Source organism: Ochlerotatus camptorhynchus, unplaced genomic scaffold, assembly GCF_037179485.1.
Source record: "Ochlerotatus camptorhynchus isolate MF236.1 unplaced genomic scaffold, CSIRO-AGI_Acam_v1.1 ptg000052l, whole genome shotgun sequence".
Classification (NCBI taxonomy): domain Eukaryota; kingdom Metazoa; phylum Arthropoda; class Insecta; order Diptera; family Culicidae; genus Ochlerotatus; species Ochlerotatus camptorhynchus.
This window is the reverse complement of record NW_027040542.1, coordinates 976,931-990,845: the sequence shown is the minus strand read 5'-3', so window position 1 is coordinate 990,845 and position 13,915 is coordinate 976,931. Positions and strand designations below refer to the sequence as shown.

General features: G+C 42.3%; 2 protein-coding genes across 9 annotated transcripts; both read right to left on the bottom strand.

Moving 5' to 3' along the window:
• Nucleotides 1-267: 267 nt before the first annotated feature.
• LOC135717196 (ral GTPase-activating protein subunit beta) lies at nucleotides 268-8,117 on the bottom strand. 8 transcript variants are annotated; one of them, XM_065239154.1, is made up of 15 exons: nucleotides 7,791-8,117; nucleotides 7,504-7,723; nucleotides 7,300-7,329; nucleotides 6,825-7,223; nucleotides 6,495-6,755; nucleotides 5,907-6,401; nucleotides 5,528-5,632; nucleotides 5,325-5,465; nucleotides 4,724-5,258; nucleotides 4,459-4,667; nucleotides 3,900-4,061; nucleotides 2,885-3,025; nucleotides 2,257-2,814; nucleotides 779-2,195; nucleotides 269-719 (listed from the first exon to the last, which is right to left on the bottom strand). In XM_065239154.1, the coding sequence occupies exons 1-15, from the start codon at nucleotides 7,980-7,982 to the stop codon at nucleotides 605-607; spliced, it is 4,980 nt and encodes a 1,659-aa protein (XP_065095226.1). In that variant the 5' UTR covers nucleotides 7,983-8,117; the 3' UTR covers nucleotides 269-604. The 8 variants fall into 8 exon arrangements, with proteins under 8 accessions (XP_065095228.1, XP_065095234.1, XP_065095226.1 ...); XM_065239156.1 differs by lacking the exon at nucleotides 3,900-4,061 and having other exon boundaries at nucleotides 268-719; XM_065239155.1 differs by lacking the exon at nucleotides 7,300-7,329.
• Nucleotides 8,118-10,313: 2,196 nt separating this feature from the next.
• On the bottom strand, nucleotides 10,314-13,343 carry LOC135717195 (putative lipid scramblase CLPTM1). The gene is made up of 3 exons (XM_065239153.1): nucleotides 13,004-13,343; nucleotides 11,220-12,837; nucleotides 10,314-11,129 (listed from the first exon to the last, which is right to left on the bottom strand). The coding sequence occupies exons 1-3, from the start codon at nucleotides 13,115-13,117 to the stop codon at nucleotides 10,807-10,809; spliced, it is 2,055 nt and encodes a 684-aa protein (XP_065095225.1). The 5' UTR covers nucleotides 13,118-13,343; the 3' UTR covers nucleotides 10,314-10,806.
• Nucleotides 13,344-13,915: the final 572 nt, after the last annotated feature.

Sequence of the window (13,915 nt, the reverse complement as noted above, 5' to 3'; positions counted from 1 at the left end):
GTATTGATAATTTAGACCCGGACTTATCGATATCGTCACAGCACTATCGTAGTCGCAACCATTAATATGTGCAGTCAGTCTAAGCTAAGCTATTTTTTCCACGTTTATTGCATCAAAATTATAACCCTTTAAGTTTAAGAATATCGGATGGTACAACATATAAGAAATAATTAATGCTTGCCGAGGGGGTTTTCTTTCGTTGGAAGAAAAGTTCACATTCGTGTGGAATTATAGCGGTAGCTTTTATTCTTAATAGTAAATATATTATTCCATGTGCGTAATAATGACATCCACCCAAATCCTGCATTCCGTCACATATTCCATATGCTCCATTCCTTCACACAATTTTTACTTATTTTATGTATGGAAAATCTTCATCCAATGAAATAAATAAGCAATTCTTCTCATGCAATTGGAGTGTACACGATATCAACGTTATATTTTATTTGCTGGGGTTAAATAAATTAAAAGAAAAATGCTTTTTTCGTTAAAAACATACACTAATGGACAAACACGAAACAATTACATTGTTGCTAGACATGGACATTAAGACAAAAATAATACTTTTTTTCCAGTAACAGTTAACTCATGCTAGAGCCGCTTTTCAGATAGAAGGTTTAAAAAGATCCGCCAACAGCTCCGGTTCAGTCATATCCTTTTTGTATTTTTGCATCATTTCCTGAACCTTGATGCGCCTCCGAACGTGCGGTGGTTGATATCTGTAAATATGCAATTTATCTATCAGTTTTGCACAACCAAATGTTCAAAAAAAACTTACGAATCATTATCCAACCGCCTCCTCTTAGCCATATTGTAAGCCGTTTGACGGATCAACGATCCAATCACCCTTTTGCTGACCACCATTCCATCGATAAGGGGAATGGCAAAGTTCATCCTTCCGATTGGTCCATGCAATTTGACCCGTAGCAATCCGGAATTCAGAGCATGCAAAAATATGATGTGACATTCATTTGAATTTATGGGGGCAACCGGTCCTTGCACCGTCGAGTAACCAGCTCGCGTGTAGTGCAGTAAATCATCGATCGGGAATGTTAGATGATCTTCGTAGCTCTCCAGCCATACGAGTAGAATTTTCGCTGTCGGTGCGGTGTACAAGGTGGTAGGTTTGGAAGCACCCGTCCGTCTTCGCACCGGTGGGATCGGATCGGCCGATCTGCTGCTCATCGATCCCAATCGAGCTGGTTCGTTATCCAGGGAAAACTGACGGGATTTGCTGGAGGCTGCTTTCGAAGTTTGGATTTCGCTTACACTACGTTCGTACGTAGTCGTCGGATTGCCATCCGTGGTGTCTTCCAAATAGACTTCACTTTTGTTGCTACGGTTCGGGACGACAATCGCGATTTCCGATGCAACGTCAGCCCAGTATAGAACTTTCTTCTCACCGTTCAGTTGAAGATCCTCAACGTTGGAAGTGTTGAACGATTGCGACTTCCGTTGATCTTTGTAATCTTTTGGAATCTTCCAGCTGGAGCTGATAAATCCAGTCCATCCAGCATGCTCCTCTACGTTAACTGACCATCCGAGCGTGTACAGAACATTCAAGAAATGCACATCAATGTTAGCGAGATTCTCCGGGTCCATATTGCCTATGATATCCGACTCAGACGATTGGCCGGCCTTGACGTAGAAAACGTGAATTGTGTCGCACGTACGAGGACTCATCGTATCCAGCATTTTCAGGTCATGACAGAACTCTGGCTTGGAAGTATCCAATGCAGTTAACAGTTTCTGTCCATTGATATTTTGACCAATCGAGAGAAAGCCAAAGTGAGCGAGGAAAAGGCGCGCAGCTTGAAATTCGTGACATACATTTGGGGCGGTAGCTTCCTGGGCATGACCCAAACCATCTACCGAACACTCAGTTTGAGCCCACGAAAGCTTCTCGTAGACCAGCTGATCTTCGAGCAAGCGTGCCAGGTGCTTTGTTGATTGATTGCCAATCTTTTGCTCCGTTGTGTCGAGAGTAGGGATGGAATAGTCGACTACGCACGGTTGAATGCGATCTACCGAATCGGGGAAGTACTTATATTCTACTTCCTGACGGATCATGATGTCGTTCATTGGAACCGGACGACCAGGGTTTGGTGCATGGTATTTTGTACCGGATTTGCTTCGAGATAGATGCCGCAGCTGCATGGTCCATGCGTGGCGTCCAAAGGGACCACGGATCAAAACTAGGAGAAATGGGAATCAATTGAGGAAGATTTTTGGTAGGGAAATAAAGGCGAAACTTACTAGTAACCGTGGGTTGTGGATCTTGGTCATTGCCAAGCGGTTCTTCGAACAAAGCCAAAATGGTGGAATTCTCAGTGACAAAATACTTGAACTTTCTGATCGCTTGTTCTTGATTGATCTCCGACGTATCTTCCTCATTCGTATTGGAGTGCTTCGCGAGGACTACCTCATCCAACAGGGACGATAGCGATTGCTTTCCACACTCATTGGGAAAGTAATCGATCTGCTCCAGAATCAGCGTCAGCAAGTTCTCGGCCGCATCACGCACACGCATAGAAGCAGGTTTCAGCTCTTTCTCATCCTTATGCTTAACCGGTTCTCCTGGTTTTCCCACGCTCTTGGAACCAGAAATTCCTAACTCAACCACCTCCAGTACAGTGGTAAGGCATTCCTTGTCCTGAAGCAGGTACGGATGATACATCAACCAAGTAGAGGTGCACTGAAAAGCGGCCACGATGGTACTGTGAAGGTCCTTGCTGTGCGCCGGGGGTGGCCGAGAACACTGATAGCAGATGTAATCGCAAATCCATTTGACGGCTCGTTTGCACTCCAGGGCATCTATAAAAGCAGTGTCTCATTTCATGACGAGAGCATAATAGGAGGAAAATGTCATTTGAAGTGGGCTTACCGGAATCTTTGATATGCATAGCTGCTAAACCGGAAAGCAACTCCAGTGCCGCCAGTGATACGTTCAGATCCGTTTTCCATGAGGAAATCAAACGGTGACACACCAAGTACGTTGCTCGGACAAAGAGAGCATGTCCACTATCTGATGGTATAGAGAATGTCGGTAAGTTTTCATTCGTAGTTTCGTGAGTAACTTACACCTTCTAATGGTACATAGTAGCTGAACGTCGATAGATTGGTGACAAAATTAGAACTTACAAAACTAAAGCGTATTAAGCAAAGTGACTAGATGTGACGGTGTGTGTGTGCTTTGGACTGATGTCCCACGTATTCAACGTCTCTTGATATCCCGTATTTCCACAAATAATATTCCCGGATTTGTTCATATCAACCCTAAAGGCGTCCCAGCAGTAATTTAAAATTCCCGGAGGATGCATAGAAATCTGTTAGAAGCAAACATCTAAGTTATAAATTATCTGAATAAAAAATACTGATCACACTGACTCTGTAAGGAGATCGAAGATAAATTTAGAATAAAAAAAAAACGTCAGAGACGAAGCAGCTTTTAGGCCAAAATCATCTTTAAGAAACAATGATACATCTCTTTCCAACATTTGAATTAAATTTATCTAGTCACTTCGCTGTCGAGTGTTTTTTACAAACTTACCTTTGATTCGGATCAGATAAAATTATTTCATTAAAATGGATAAAATGCTTAATGGACATAGTTTAATGATTTATGGCGGTAAATAACTGAAATGATTGAACAAAAACTTTATGGTCGAATTTTGTCACCAATACAATAACTATAAAGAACTATTTAGCGAATAAAGAGCAGTGCAAAACTAATACTAAGTAGCGATCTCAAATCATACAACAGTACATTAATAATTTTCCAGAACAATGAACGAAACTAATCAACTCCGCTGATATTCGCCAACTAGCCAACTCTATAATATCTAAACAACTTAAACAACTACGGAAAACAACTAACATAAAAAATAATGAAACTTTACCATAAACAGCGGACGAACTCAATTCTAAATCATGAAAAATGTCGGATGAGAAATCATCGAAAGCCGGCAAACTAGAGGGCTCATTGCTAAGCGTTGCGGTACTGTTGCCTCCGATGCTGGAATTGGCGCTATTGATCGAGTACGTACTCTTCTCCGAGCAGGCTACAAGAGATGGATGGGGATGCGATATTTTGTTTTTTTTTTTTGTCGTTTTGATCAATTGATTGATTGATTGAGATGGGTTGAGCAGTGTGGGGTTTGTAATGGGGCAGATAGCAGCGCGCCAGGTTTTCGGACAGGGTGCGGGAGTCCAATTGGATTTCGATGATTCGGTTGAACGGTTCAAATGTAATTCAAAGAAAAAGAAACGAAATCAAAATTATCGGAACTGAAAATAGCCTGGCGTTAAGTGGAAATGAAGCGTTTGTAGACAAATCTGTGTTTATATGTAGGTATAAATGAAGTTTAAGCGTTGTCTAGCACAAAGTATAACTGTGTTTGAAAATTTCATATTTCGTAAGGAATTCAAGCCGAAAATTTGCATAAACTAATATCAAACCTGAGCTCAGCAAATTGGCATCGTTGGAATGCTGAGAAGTGTGCAGCACATCCGGACCTAGTTCCATCTCTTCGAAGCTCCCGGAATCCTGTACGCAGAGATGGAGCCCACCTAGCAGCATGTGCGTATTCTGCGGGTCATTCTCGACTTGCAGGGCATTCATCAAGATGTTGATCAAACGGGGTTTCAGTTGGATGAAAGTTATCATCCTAGAAGGTAGTGGTCAAAATTAAGCTTCAGGATTAAAATAAAGATCCAAACTTACTTATCGGCTGGTCCAGCGATGATGTCCCTTATCGGAAGAGTTTGGAAATGCAGCGGTAGCGCCAGCATGGACAACAGCACGTTGATTGCCGCTCGTCTCAGTTCAGTCTTGTTTACAATGACACTGGATTTCATTCGCAATTCCTTTTCCGGTAAAATCAATTCCAGTGCGGCAATAAACGACGGAAGCAGAACCTGAATGCCCTCCAAGTCGATTCGGAACAAATCGGATGAATTGTACAGAACGCTAGCCAACGTTTCCTCGCACTCTTTCGTATCGTTCAGCTTCAGTCCTTGCTGAAGGGCCATATAGAAACGGGCGAGATAGACCGGAAGGATTTCCTCGCCGGTTTTTTTGGCGCAAAATATTCGACACAGCGCTCCCACAGCTTCTGCCTTACCGGATTCGTACTTGTCGATAGTGAGACCCGGTGGAACGTCGCTCATCTCCGACAAGGACGGAGGTTGCGAGAGACTTCCCTTGCGGTTGTCCATAATCATCGAAGATGGACGGCGCTTTGCTTCGACGGATTTTTCTGCAATGAATTCATAATATTCTTGTATAAAAAAAATGCAAACATCCTGAGGAACAGCGAACTCACTTTTCATGTTCTGAATCCATGTTTCACCCCCAATGTGAGCCGCATCGAAGAGCCACTCGCCGAAGAGATGCAGAATACTGTTACAGCGTGGGCGGTTGGTTGCCAACGGATAACGATTTTCCTGACACAGCGACAACATGGCTGTAAAGATTAGGAAAATTTAGATTTTTAAACCTTCTATCTTGCTCAAATAGGATATTTACAGGAAAAATTGGAAGAAGGCAACGACGCCGATTGGGGAATTAGATTGCCTTGATTGGCTAATGTTCGGCTACTGGTCAATCCACTGAATGAGCTCTTGGTAAGACCTAGTAAATTTAAACAAACAATTAATTTCACGAAAGGAATTTTTCATCAAGTAGATGCAATTATTGACGATGTGCTCATAAACTTATTCGGTAATTCGTCATCATAAAAAATAGGTATAAAGTGAGTTAATCGACTGTCTACTGGAGAGGTGACATCTAGATAATTATAGAAACGAAAAGTTCAAATCATAAAGGTAGGTAGGTAGCATTCAAATTTCAACAACACACAGATCAAGCAAAACACAAATGACTCAGGAATATGTGAAATGCGCACCCTTTGAGTGGGCCATCGAAATTACGGCATGGGCGGAAATCGACGGTGCAACGCTGAAACTCTTGGCCAGTCTTCTCTGTAGTGGAGGTGTTGGTGAATTCGGTGCTCCATCTCCGCTACCGACCCCTCCGAACTGAGATCCATCGTGTGAAACGCTACTCATGAAATTGCTTATCACACTAACGCCCACATTTCCGGAGCTTGTGTTTCCATCGGTTTGACTAGTGCTATGATTATTACTACCACCGCCAACACTGGTATGAGTGCAGGTTGCACTTCCCGCTACGCCCAAGGCTGCTCCCAATCCCAATCCCCCCAGACCTCCGCTCGCACGAATTGATGGACTTTGTTTGATTTCACCGCCGGAATGCCTGAAATTTATATTTGGGGTTGTGTTTCCACCACCACCACCGCCGCCGCCACTAGCACTGTAGAAATGCAGCTGATTTATATGTTCCAGGATGTTTGCATCGTCCTGTCTGTATTGAGCTATGCCTATTTTCAGATTCAAAAATTTGACAGCAGTGTTGCGATTATGAAATGAATTCGATTTGTCTATTATTCCTTTTTTAAGCATCGGTAACTTACCCAAGAAAGCGTCCACCAACCCGGCAATTCCTTTCATTGTTTTTAAAAAAATCTGCGGTAGCTGCAACAAACAAGGATGATAGTGTGGTTCGATTCCATCTGCATTCAGCAGAACCGCTTGAATAAACTGTGAAGTACGACTGACAACCTGCGGGCAGCAGAGGTCTGTAGGAGCTCCTAGAATCTTCAGAAACCGAATCCAAGACTGGGCAATGCCATCGTTAGTCATACCAACTGGGATGAGGTTACTGTCTTCTTCAACTGGAAACAGAAATGATAAACATAAAGCACACTTTCAGCTACATGGGCTCAATTATGTATTATCATTACTAATTTTCATTTCCGGAAATGCAGGCCCGTAGGTGAATTCCAGCAGTTTGGCAGTCAAAACCAGATTTACCCGGTTCCACTGTTCCACGAGTGCAATCCGATGACGCCAGCCAGCGCAAGATTCCTGGAAGGTTTTCCACAACGACGGGGACGGGAAGCATCGGCTGCATGCCAGCAGCCACACCTCAAACAACACCGATAGGACACGTTCGCACAGTTGATCGCCCACGTCATCCTTGACGATTGGTGGAGCCAGCAGGATTTCGTTGATTGCCAACAGAAAAAGCAGCAATGCTTCCCATGTTTCTACCGTCAGGATTTGCGAATTTTGGGCAGTATCCTGCAGAGTTCGGAGCACCCGGTGACAGAACACTGCCTGGCGGTTGATGGTATCCGTTCCTGGAAAAGAATGGTTCCGAAAATATACATTAATTTTACAAAGCAACCCAAAACCATGCAAATAATAGGTCATCACCTAAATCCTCTTGATATACAAAAGGCCAGTCTGGCAGAGCGTGAGGAAAATAAAACGATATCAGTATCAAACCATTTTGCAACGCGAAGTAGTAATGATTAGTAGAAACGAAAGAGGTGCATGTAAGCGGAAAAAAAAACAAAACAAGTGCATATTAAATATTATCTAGCAATAAATAGTAGACTTCATTCAAATTCACGATACCTTCTCCTGGTCTGGGGACGAACAGATTATAAAGATGCTTGATGATCCGCCGGACGTAGGTATTCGGATCATCGCAAATTGGCTTCGGAACACTGATTTTAGGATTCGCCAGCAGAGCCGTCAGCCACTCGCAGTAGATGTTGACACAATCTTTTATGATATCGTGCTCAGACAGCGGAAGGGAAAGTCCGTGACAAATTACATCCATGCACCATTGAACCTATTTTTGATTGATTCATTTTAATTCATCTGAACCAATCCCAAAAAAAAATGCTACCCGAACTTACCTCCTGATCCGCTACCAGTGTACTCGGCTCGGCCGCATTCGTAATGCCCAGATTGCCAGCTAACTGTTTCACGACGACGGCTGCCACATCACGCCCACCCACGATTCCGAATTTCCCCAGAACACTTTGCGATTGGGCATTGGTGATGTTTTCCGTAATCGTCGGCACCAGCGAAGCCCACTCCGAGTACATTTTCTCCCGGCAGCTGTACGGTCAGGCGAACATTCCGCACGAATAAAACAGGAAAAACGGACAATTTTCACCCGAGAGATCGTAAAATTTTCACCAAAATGTTTACGTTTCCACTTCTTGTGCTGATCTGACCAATCATCAATCGCTTTTCCTCCCTTTCCTCTTTTGATTTTGATTCGCGTGGCGTGTCAGTGTGTGGGTGTGTGATGTTGCATGATGTCAATAATGAACAGAGCAGCATTTGGGTGGTGCATCATCCAATCAGCTGTTCAGGCCGATATTCAGTCTCACACTGAGAATAAAGGCCCGAACGAATTTATGAACAGTCAACCCTAATAAAAAATAACCATACACGAACGATAACCCAAATCATTGAACTATTCCACAAATGGTTTGGATGATACCCAGAACACGTCGTTAAGCAAATTAACCATACAATTTTTATTAGGGAATGTGTGTGTTATAATTCATATTAATTTTTATTTTGGACCAGCATTCTCTCACGATGGCTTTTTGATCAGTATGATTAAGAAATAACTTGAGAAATAATCAAAATGCAGCTTGAAGCATGCCCGCATAAACAATAACCATTAGAAGAGCCTAACCACCAATTCGGGATATCATCTCAACTTTATGTGGTATGGTCGTACCATCTGTGAAATTGTTAGTGTATGGTACCCGTTTATTAGGGTGGTTATCGAACTCAAATACAGGAACCTAAAAAAAAATAAAAGAGCAAGTTTAGAAAGGTTAGGCAGGCTGGGAGTCTCGCTGGGAGTACCCTATTTGACATAAACGCGCACAAATATATGTTATTGCATACCGGAGGACATACCGGTAATAAATTTATATCTTTATTAGTTTTAAATAAAGTGTCCATATGTTTGTTGCGTAAATCATCTACCCATCTATCACAGCAATTTATTTTTTTAAATTCCTAATTAATGTGATTTTTAGCCGCTGGCTAGTTCATCACAGCACAACAATATATATTAATTGATTGTTATCCCTTCTTTGGATAATCGTAGGTAGGACGTCGGACCAGCGAAAGTAAAGTAGGTAAGATCATATGCTTTCATATTCCATTGAAGTATAGCCCTCGGTATACTGCCGCTCTTCACATGTCGGTCCCATAGCAGTTTTTGTCAAAACTGAGTTTTACAATGCAAATGGTAGCTGATCACTCATATTTTCTTAATACTGCATGAACTCAATAACTTTGTTCTGAAAAAGTTTGGAAAGACAGCCACATTGGTTGTCTCATCACATAAGAAGCAATGGTACGAATCAAGCTAAAAATGCGATTTTCTCGGCTTGCTGATTTTTGCCATGGGACCGACATGCGAAGAGCGGCAGTATAGCCCATGCACGAAAAATAGAAGGCCAAAGAACTTGTTATCGGCTTAACCCAGAGTGCTTTGGCATAACCAATTTTAAAAATCAGTATCTCTGCAGTGTCTTGAGATATTGGCCTGGATTTTTTTCCGATAATAGAAGAACTAGTACAGACTATGTTTTCATATATTTTTTTTCAAAAATCGATTGTAATTTGAGAATGTTATAGCACACATTGTCAAAAAGGCATAATGCTCCAAAGTATCCATGAACGGGAAAGAGTTAAGAAGCGTTTTCCTACATTTGTGCCTAACGGCACTATGCCAAGTGCACACTTAAAAAATATCGCCGCAGCCGGTAAGTTTCAACTTCTTAGTGCTCGATAAACGAAACTGCAAGAAACGATGAACAAACTGGCAAATTTTACCGGAGGATCGGTAACTGTTACCGAAAACATTTGTGGAGTTCGGTAACCCATGTTGTGCTTTCTGGTTGTGAAACATTTTAAGGTAAATTGATTAAAAAATATCCAGTTCATTTGTAGGTTATCTTAGTACGGATTTCTCTAAAATTTCTTGTGCGAAATTACGCGAGGAATGAATAATAGAGGCTGCTGCTACTCCTGCTCCTCCAGTCGGGACGGTTGCTGAAAATATGAGAAGACATATAGTTCAAAAATACAAACAGCAGAACGAAATGAAAAACAATTAAGTATCTAAGCATTTTAATAATCTTACCATGTTCGGTTGACACAAATTCCCAATGAGAACAATTATTGAGACGTTATTTCTCTACAACCCTAAAATACCACACTCGAACGATAACCTTGATGATTGAAATATTCCACAAATGGTTTAGAGGATACCCTGAACACGTATTTCAGCAAAATAGCCATACACAGCTGCCTTCCAATTATTCGTCGTCGTTTAGAAATTGGGCGATTCAATCGTCCCAATGGCGCATTAGATTTCTTGAATAAACCAGTTACCGGTCATGTTTGAATACATTATCTTTATTATCTTCATTCATATTGGGTTCGTATCCCGGAGTTGAGTTTTACAATACTACACAGTGCTACATTTTTAACTACACAGTGGATAAATAGTCGTCGTCCGATGAGTCTTACTTATATTTTGTGTTCCTTCATAATTTTCAATCTATGGTCTTCTTTACATAGAGCATATTTACTTAGAGACATGCTTTTGTGTGGGGTCCTACTAAACGGTTGTTATATTAGTTCAAAAAGCTAAAACATTACTGCCGCAGCAGTTCAACTGGGCTTTAAATTTCTGGGCAACTACCTAACGGAAATCGCTGCCAAACATTGCATTTTATAAGTTTTGATCATTAGACGAATCAGTATCACCACTTGCCTTATTGCCTACACAAAAAAAGCTCGCCGAGCCCTGGTCTCGACATTGCCGGAAAATGTGGTGTAATAATAACTTAACGTGAAACAAAGACAAAAATGAGCGCTAGAAGACTATACTTAATCGTCCTTCTTCTCGTTAGCCGACTTGGCAGTTGCTTTGGGTGAAGATTTCTTATTCTTTCGCTTTTTAGCTCCGGCGTTTGGTGATGATGGTTGGCTCTTGGATTCATCCGACGAAGTCCCGCTACTAACAGCGGCTGGAGCCGGAATCGAGTCACCTGCCGCCTTTGACTCGGATCCACCGTCGGTAAGGGCATTCGTTTGGTTGTTTTTGGCTTGCTGCTCTTCGAGCATCTCTGCCGAGAAACCAAACTCGTTGATGCGCTTCGAGTCGACCTTGTAGATCCAACGTTGGTAAAGGAAGATGAAGAAGACGATGTCTGAGGAAGGGAAACAAGTGATACCGAGATTAGTTTATGATCAATGAGTCATGCTTTGCTGATAAGAAGCATAACGGTGGGTTCACTTACCATCTCGGAAACATCCGATCCTATACATAGTAGGCATTTTGATAACAAATGCGAAGATATCATCGATGAATGTATTCAAAAATTTGTAGGTCATCATTCGCCACGGTAAATGGGCTACCGACTTCATTTTGTAGTTGATAAACAGCTGAGGCGTCATCATGATGAAACCGAATGTCAGTAGATAACCGTAAAGCATATTCAGGATGAAGGAATACCATCCTTTGTGCTCCTGGTAGATGACGGAATAGATGCCGTAGGCAATCAGCAGTGGGAAGCAAGCCCATCCCAGATATTTGAAGGCCATATTATCATACTGCCTGGTGCTAGAATCAACATAAGAGCCTTTGTCTGAGAAGCTGATGCGAGGGAGGAATCCGAACATTAGGTTCTCCTTGTTGATGTTGATGTTCACAACTTTCTGGATCTTCCAAATTTCGATACCCAAACCTATGAAGCAGCTGACCTTGATCATGAAATTCGTTTCATTGTCCAAAACGTACAGGAGCACGATCAACGACTGGAACACATTGAAGAAAACGGATCGTACGGAAAGTCCTTCCAGAGATTTCCTATCCTTCCAGAACTGAATATCGTTCTTAAATGCAAGCAATTCGAAAATACTATGCAAAATGGAAATCGCAATCGTCAGACCCAAAAGGTAGGGATTAGTCTCCAACAGGGTTTCCTTGAGGGAATCTTGATCTTCGTCCGATTCGGTGCCTCCAGCTAATGCCTCTCCGAACATGTTATTCGTCCATTTATTACGCATAGTTTGAGCTGCGTAAAGTTGCCACTTGAAGAGAGACAGCGGTTGATAGCACAGATTCAGATCCAATACAGGGGTAGTCTCATTTATGGGTTGATATTCTCTTAGCATGTTCCAATAATCATTGTAGAATACAATCGGCAGGTACGTTTGGCCTCCCGGCAGGAATTTGACATATTCGTCCAACGGAGGAGGAACCGATCCCTTGACCCAATTAGTTTGATCTGTTACTAGATTGATAGTCAAGTTCGGATGCCAGTGGGCTAATATCCGATCTTCCACCAGGGCATTATCGAGTTCCTTTTCAAATTTTTCCTTGTCTCCGGCCAGCAAATTGTGCGTTTTTACTCGCTTTATCTTTTTGTACTTACTTAGCATTCCGGTGGCATATCCCATGTACTTTCCGGCATAATCATCTCCAGCAGCCGGATTGGGGCTCTTCCCGGCCCTCGTCACGTACGTATGTAGATATATCGATCCATTATTCATCAGACGCTCCGATGCCTTAATCTGCGTGCTGATTGTATGGATTCCGTCTCCATCTCGGCCACCGTACCAGTCTCCATACATCAGATCCTCCTGCAGCCAAATCAGAGAGTTTGGATCGTTGAAGTCCACGTATTGTGCATCCTCCGAGATGTAGACGTGCATGTCGAACATGGTTCCATTCTCGAACAAATTCCATGCCGTAATCTTACTCTGACCTACAGCTGACTGATTGTTAACTGGGGCGTCGGGTGCCGGCTTTCGGAAGAATGAAGAAATGAAGTAAATGACCAATGCCCGGAGGATCAATGATTTCGTGATTGCGAAAAATGATTCCAATCTGCTTGGCTGCTGAGCTTGTCCTTGCTATAGAAGATAAATGAAAAGACACGAATGGGTTTATCAAAATAAGCTAATTAACCACTTTAAAAGCGTGACTCTGTTTATTTTTAGATTAGCGCCCATCATTTCAACCAAATCCGAAATGTTATCACTTAATGGAAAATTTCTGAAAGGGAAACTTTATACTCACAACTTGGGCGGCCTGGTCACCTTGGTTGGCCACTAGTGGTTGTCCTTCACCTACTGCGGCGGCGGCCACTGGATCAGCACTCCCTCCGCCGTCGTTCCGTAACTGTTCTGGCATTTTGTCTGCCAGTTTTGATCCGGGATTTTAACACGATATGCCGCGGCAAACGAAAAACGGAAAACTAGGTGCAGTCGTAGCTGCCCGGCTATATAAGGAAGCTGCCACAATTGCAACCGATGAAGATTAATTCCGGATGAAAAATATCCCGATGAAATTAATACAGGCCACGGCAACCGAGTTCCTAAGCGCGACGGAGAAAAAGGGAGACAGCTGAGTGTGAAAATTAATCGGATGACTTTGCTGACCGACTTTTGACAGGTGGTTTCGTGGACGCTCGAAAAATAATATTTCCAGTAACTCGATTTTCAGTTGCGGGTACACGGAAATAAAAACCAAAGAGGAAGAGGACTGGATCAACAATAGAAAAGGGCCCATCAGCATTTGTAAACAAACCGTTCCAAAGCCCATTCCTCACAAATCGAAGGCCGCCCACACAAACCAGGACCATCATCGTGTAGGTAGAAGTTTCCCCTGGCTACTGGCTTCTTATACCCCGTTCATTACATCCAAATTGCTGCAAACAGGTCAATCCATCGGTTGTGTAATATAACGTAGTACGATGTGCATCGATTTTGCGAACAAAATTACATCCATTGATGTAATATTGTATCTGCTTTTTGCTATTACATAATTATTTCATACATCAGCTTGAATTACATTGATCGATATTACATTTTTTTTGCTGTGTACTGCCGAAGTAATCATGGCTCGGACTCAATAAGGTAAAGCGGGAATCTGCATACTTTTTAAACTTTTTGGTATTATCGGTCTACTTTACGTGAAATATATCGTGAA

Bases quoted from the DNA above. Each gene is read 5' to 3' on its own strand.
- LOC135717196 (XM_065239154.1), bottom strand. From the start codon at position 7,982: ATGTACTCGGAGTGGGCTTCGCTGGTGCCGACGATTACGGAAAACATC. The intron at 6,402-6,494 runs GTAAGTTACCGA...ATCTGAAAATAG, and splicing joins GTTGGTGGACGCTTTCTTGG to GCATAGCTCAATACAGACAG. The intron at 2,196-2,256 runs GTAAGTTTCGCC...CATTTCTCCTAG, and splicing joins TCCACAACCCACGGTTACTA to TTTTGATCCGTGGTCCCTTT.
- LOC135717195 (XM_065239153.1), bottom strand. From the start codon at position 13,117: ATGCCAGAACAGTTACGGAACGACGGCGGAGGGAGTGCTGATCCAGTG. The intron at 12,838-13,003 runs GTGAGTATAAAG...TATCTTCTATAG, and splicing joins GTGACCAGGCCGCCCAAGTT to CAAGGACAAGCTCAGCAGCC. The intron at 11,130-11,219 runs GTAAGTGAACCC...TCCCTTCCTCAG, and splicing joins GATCGGATGTTTCCGAGATG to ACATCGTCTTCTTCATCTTC.